The sequence below is a fragment of the Sparus aurata genome, chromosome 10 (genome assembly GCF_900880675.1).
Source record: "Sparus aurata chromosome 10, fSpaAur1.1, whole genome shotgun sequence".
Classification (NCBI taxonomy): domain Eukaryota; kingdom Metazoa; phylum Chordata; class Actinopteri; order Spariformes; family Sparidae; genus Sparus; species Sparus aurata.
The window spans coordinates 12,798,223-12,803,978 of NC_044196.1; the positions used below are offsets into that span (position 1 = coordinate 12,798,223).

Below are 5,756 nucleotides of genomic sequence, written 5' to 3' on the forward strand. Positions count from 1 at the left end.
TGGAAACCCTGAAAGGCAAGTGAGACCGAGAGAGCGTTCAGCAGCTAAAGATGGATATATTTTACCTCAGGAGGTGGTGGGGACCAAAAATGGAGCTAAAAGCAAAATTAATGTTGGACTTATGCCTGTCAGGTGCACAGAAGTATGACATTGAACTACTTTATTTTTGTTGCTAAAGCTTATGCAATTTCAACTTTATATTTATAGTATATCAAATGTGTGCGTGTGGTTTTAGAGTTTGTTTTTCAGTCGACAAAAGGATACCAAAATAAACAATGTTTGTTTTCAGTTTTTTTCAAATGAATAAAAACAAATTTCCCCACAAGACAAGACAAAATATTAAGGAAAGGTGCACTGCAGTTTATAAAAACGTATGATGTTTAACTAAATTTACCTAACCCAACCACCTGCAGTTTCATTAAATGAATAACCTTTCATTAGAATACAGATTTTAAACATTTTAACAAGACAATAATTAAGGAGTAACTCAACACCCCCTAAAATGTTGGTATTATTGACTTCCAGTGGTTTATGTGATGCAGAGGTGTGTTTCAGGTGTTAATGGTGAAACAATATGGTGTTAAGATACTCCTTAATTAAAGACAAATTAATCAAACAATCCCAAACCATTACACTTCATGTAAAGAGTTTGTTGTTTTATTTGTCAACAATCTCAGTACTTCAGTTGTGTATTCTTATCACAAGTTTAAAAGAAGAAGGTTCTTCATGAAACACACTTAATGAGACACCTTTGCCTTTCACACCTTCATTTTAAGCGAGCATGTGGAGTGAAAGCCCTAGCAAACACAGTGAGATGAACTGAGAGAAGTGCATCACATTTTCACCACTGTCGAACACACTGCCACCTTCCTTGTCAGTGATTGGAACGACAGGGGTTTTGGTGTAGATGGTTGGGGGAGGTCTGGGTGATGTTGTGGAAGGTCGGGGCGGTTTTGTTGGGCAGGTAAAGTTTACGTCGCTGTCGGCTCCAGGCGAGGTGAAGGTAACAAAGCCTGATGTGTTCCTGCCGGCGATGCTGCTGATCCAGTCCTGGTACTGAGACACTCGGGTGTAAACTCCGGGAGTCATAGGCTCAGCGCAACCTCTACCAAAACTCACGATTCCACTTTGGATCCAGACCTGACCCATTCTTGTTACCAGAGGAGCTCCTGAGTCTCCCTGCAGAGAGAGAGTGATGATAGTTGTTAACAGATATATTGTACAACCTTTCTTATCTTTGTCTGACTAAGAAACATTGATGTTGATTGATTACTCATGTTTAGCCAAGTTAGTATAGAGGTTGGAAGCAAAGAAAAATAGTTATCCTACAAGAAAAGTGAGTAAAAGAATTTCAGCAACACAGGAATTGTCTACTACATAATCAATCAGTATATCTTGGCTTCCTAAGTCCAAGTACTATAAGTACTATCAAGACCGAAGATCTACAGAGCAGCATTAGCAGCGACCATGGGTATGTTTCAACAAAAAGATCCAGGAGGTGGTGAGGGAGGAGGATTTGTCTCTGGATATTAAAGGTTCTTCTCCTTCTAAAGTTTACTAAAACCACAGTTTTCAAAAAATGTTTTTTTCATTTTTTGTTAGCTAGCTAGCTTGCACGTGGAGTTTCCTCTATATTGAATGCACAGAACTGATATTGATCTTCTTGTTCTGTCACTTAATCAGTCACATCTGGTTTCATCAACAAAAACTAGATGACAAGACTATAAGACTATAAAAGCAACAATTTGTCATAGAATGGCCTAAAATTTCACTGAAAATTAACTACAATAACTATAATAACTGCTTTAGCTCGTACACCAGAATGGACTGGTAAAACTGTAAACCTACCCGACTCTAAAATGAAATAATAAATACAGAAACAGTGTCGGTTGCCTCACCGTGCATGCATCCTTCCCTCCGGCTCTGAGCCCGGCACAGATCATGTTCTCTGTGATTCCATAATGGGCACATGTACACTCACGGTTTCCCACTATTGGTACATTCACATCCTGAAGGATGTCGCTATAGTCACCTGATTGGAGAAATTTCAAAGGTGAGTTACAAATTGGTTGGAAAAACTGCACATTATGACACATCTAGGTACTTGTTTTGTGAGTCTGTGAGCTTACCATCACCCTTCTCACCCCACCCGGCAACCCAGCTGCTCGTCCCGTTGTGGAAGGTGCTGTTCGCTGAGGCCAAGCAGACCGGATAGATGTAGTCGGTAAAGTTCACTGGGGCCGACAGCCTCAAGAGAGCGATGTCGTTGTCTTCGGTGATGAAGTCGTGTGATGGATGGATTACAGACTGAACGATTCCTCTTGACTCTTCGTTGGGGTTCAGACCAGACTGGTTGTTGCGGCCCACAATTGCCCATAATTTCTCACTTTTTGAAGAAAAAAGAAGTGAAATTGTTAATTTGTCACTGTACTGTACCTGTTGATTGTTATGAATGAGTGTGCGATACTTAAGCCCTTATTTACACTTGGTATTAAAATCTGTATCTGGATAATAAATCTGATGACCCCAATGCACTTTAAACATCACTTTAACTATTGTTTCAACAATTAAAGTTATTTTATTCCCATTAATTTATTTACTGGGCAAAATGTGTAAAGGAATTAACTTTAAATGTATTATTAGGTGCACCTTAGTTATGTGCTGGTGCACCTAAATTGAATAACTAGGCGTACCATTGCAACCTCATGGTGTCTGGAGCCCTGTTTTCGAGTTAATTTACCTATTTTTTATCAAATTAATCCAGGAAAACGATTTATCTGCACCTTTAATCCCGTCGACAATCATTTACTGTACAAAATGTGTGAAGAAATTAATTTGAAATGTATCTTAAAGTGTACCTAAAGAGTAAAAAATTATTGCAACCAGCATAATGTCCAAATTTGTCCCCGTCAGTAGATTTTGTTTAGTGAAGACACCCTTAAAAACTGGCCTTCTTATCTCAGTCTGGGTAAGACTTTTGTGCTTTTCCTTAGTTGTGGGATTGAGTCGTGGTGTTGTAGACATGCAGGTATTGTATATCACAGGTGGAATGTGGACACTGGAGTTTCCTCCTGTGTGCAGGACCTATAATTCTCATGTTCACCCATGTTGACAGGTGACAAGAAACAATGCATGGGATGTAATTTTTACAAGACACCTTCAAAACAGACTTAAACTGTCTTTAAGAAAAAAGTGAAAGCAGCCCTGTTGGCCTGCATTTCTCGTTTGTACAGATGAAACATGTTTCAAGTAACTTTTTTTTATATGCATTTTGAAGTGTCGCATTGGAAAAGGTCGATGGATGTGACAAAAGTTGAAAATACATCCGCAGTAAAAAAAACCCACTTGTTTGAGGGGGGTCATTTATTTATTTAAAGGGAGATGGAAACCCTTTTCCGAATATATTTTCAAGAAGCGAACATTTAACTAAATTTATCAATTGTGTCTGCTCTGCGAGGAGAAGAAGAAGCTGTTACATCTGCCGATGTCTTCCCAAAACATGGCATGTAGTAACAACAGATGATTAGGGTACCAACTTATTCCACAGTCTCATCCTTGGGTTTAAAACCATGGGTTTAGAAGTTAACTGGCCAATTGGAAAACAGCAGCTTTTTCTTTTGTGGTTCACAAACTCTGTTTCTTCTACTGTGTTTATTTCATCCATGTATAACACACTATACAACTAACTTCTCTGGGAGCAACGCTCTCTGTAGCCTAGTTTACTAGTCCTGAGCTATAGCGGATGGAACTGTGACTAGATCAAGTCCTGTTGAGTGCTCACAAACCAAAAACATGATGTTTATGAAAAAAAAAGTTCCACCAGTGTTCCCTCACCCTGTGATGCAGTGAGCAGCCGTCATCACCCACTCGTCAGAAATCAGAGACCCTGCACAGACTGCAAAATTGTCAGTGTTTAAACTGACTTGCCAGGGCCAACTTCCTGGACGTGCATCTTGACCTCCAACAATTCTTTTGTTGTTCACAGCCCGACCACATTCTTGACAGAGGAGAAAAGAGTTAAAACATGGAGTACAGAAAAACCTCATAGCTTAACACATCGAAGACCAATTCACGATATGGTTAAGACCACGTGACTAAAACTATTCGTTAACGATAAGAGGAAGTGACTTGGATGCTGGTGTGAACAGTATCAATGTTGAATCTGGTAATAACACAGTTATATCCATAATATCCATTTTCTGTAGCTGACAGATGGAAACAAAGCTGGAAACTTGCAGAACTTGTTAAGTTGGATGCTTACTTGGAATTGAGTGACAACCTGAAAGTCAGAACAAAGAAAAATGTGAGCAGCCATCTTCAGGGCAAAGCATATTTCACACATTTGACATAACACATGAAAAAGAGACTGAATATGTGATTATTCATTAGCATCAACATGTTCTTGAAATATTGTCAATACCAATCCACTGGAGTCCATCTCCGATGTAAAAATACAAATCTTTGTTGTGTTATTTGTTTACTTTAGCTTTTCAGTACTTTTTTTTTTTTTTTTTTTTATCTATCTGAGGTTTGATTTGATAGAATTATTACTTTCTATTTTTGGAAACTAAATATTAGCTCCCAAATCTTAATCTGTACTTTTCATTTTTACTGTTTTTATAAAATCTGGGGGAAACCTCCCATAAGACTCAGACTTTTGTTAAAATACATGGGTTGTTCATGTTCTATTTGTGGGCCAATAAGATAAATATAAAATCTAACTCCAATGTACTTAAGTTTGTTTGATTATATAATAGAAATCTGCTTTTGTTGCACATGCACTCAAAAGTCTGTCAAGTAAGATGAAACATTTAATTCGCCTGAAATTTAGCAGTTTATCTTTTTAACAATTGAGATTATCCCGATTTCTTGTTAAAATCATGCATTCATACCATTATTCCTGTTTAAAATCATTTAAATAATGTGCTAGGAAATTAATTTGAATCGTGTTATTATGTTCTTGAGCCCAGAAATCAGTCATTTTGTTTTTTATAGTTAATGAAAGAGAACATCAGCTTTAAGTTACTTCTATTCTAACTCAGTCAGGAGGATTATTTTGTCGTTTTTCAGGCAGCAAATTGTAAGAAAACCTTTTAACATTGCAAAGATGATCATCACTTCAAAGAGTGAGTAGTTGGAGTATAACTACATTGAAAAGCAGCATTTAAAAAGCAATTTTTGCACTTATACATGAGCAGTTTTTTAAGTCCAAGCAACATCATAGTCTTGTACTTCTTCCATCTTTTGATATTGATCAATAAGAAAAAATGTGAAATATTGCATGTGTCTTCCTACCTTTGGATGAGAGAATGATCATCACAGTTAAACCACACATAAACTGGTAGAGAGCCATTTTAACTGTTCCTCCTTCACTTTGTCCTCAACTTTAAATACCTTTTTGTTTTCCTCAGCTCCACCCACAGACTCACACCGTCGTCCACTAAACCATCAGAATCAGTTCTTCACTTCACTGAACTTTCCCATTGATATTACTTGTGCTTTATGAAGCTGTGGAGGAGGCATCAAGTCAAACATGTTTGTCTTGATGCCTGTGTCAAGACAAGTACACATGTCTTATATGTACCTGCACATAGTTTAAGTTCACCTTTGTATGAGAGAAGAATGCTTTAACAGCAGATGCTGCGCAACAGGTGAAAACAAATTCCTCATACATCTGTTGAATTTTTATTAGGACATTTTCATTCTTGTGTAAAATAATTTCACTAAGGCTTAAAGTGTGACTGGGAAAATGTTCT

General features: G+C 37.6%; 1 protein-coding gene across 1 annotated transcript; it reads right to left on the reverse strand.

Moving 5' to 3' along the window:
• Positions 1 to 629: 629 nt before the first annotated feature.
• Positions 630 to 5,349, reverse strand: LOC115589686 (chymotrypsin-like protease CTRL-1). The gene is made up of 6 exons (XM_030430755.1): positions 5,296 to 5,349; positions 4,262 to 4,279; positions 3,835 to 3,997; positions 2,130 to 2,386; positions 1,899 to 2,032; positions 630 to 1,179 (listed from the first exon to the last, which is right to left on the reverse strand). Exons 1-6 carry the CDS (start codon positions 5,333 to 5,335, stop codon positions 772 to 774), a joined length of 1,020 nt encoding a protein of 339 aa, XP_030286615.1. The 5' UTR covers positions 5,336 to 5,349; the 3' UTR covers positions 630 to 771.
• Between the last annotated feature and the right edge of the window lie 407 nt (positions 5,350 to 5,756).

What these genes read in the sequence shown, in the direction of transcription:
- LOC115589686 (XM_030430755.1), bottom strand. Translation starts at nt 5,335, where the DNA reads ATGTGTGGTTTAACTGTGATGATCATTCTCTCATCCAAAG. An exon ending in GTGGGGTGAGAAGGGTGATG is followed by an intron (nt 2,033 to 2,129) that starts GTAAGCTCACAG and finishes TTCTCCAATCAG; the next exon opens with GTGACTATAGCGACATCCTT. An exon ending in GAGGGAAGGATGCATGCACG is followed by an intron (nt 1,180 to 1,898) that starts GTGAGGCAACCG and finishes CTCTCTCTGCAG; the next exon opens with GGAGACTCAGGAGCTCCTCT.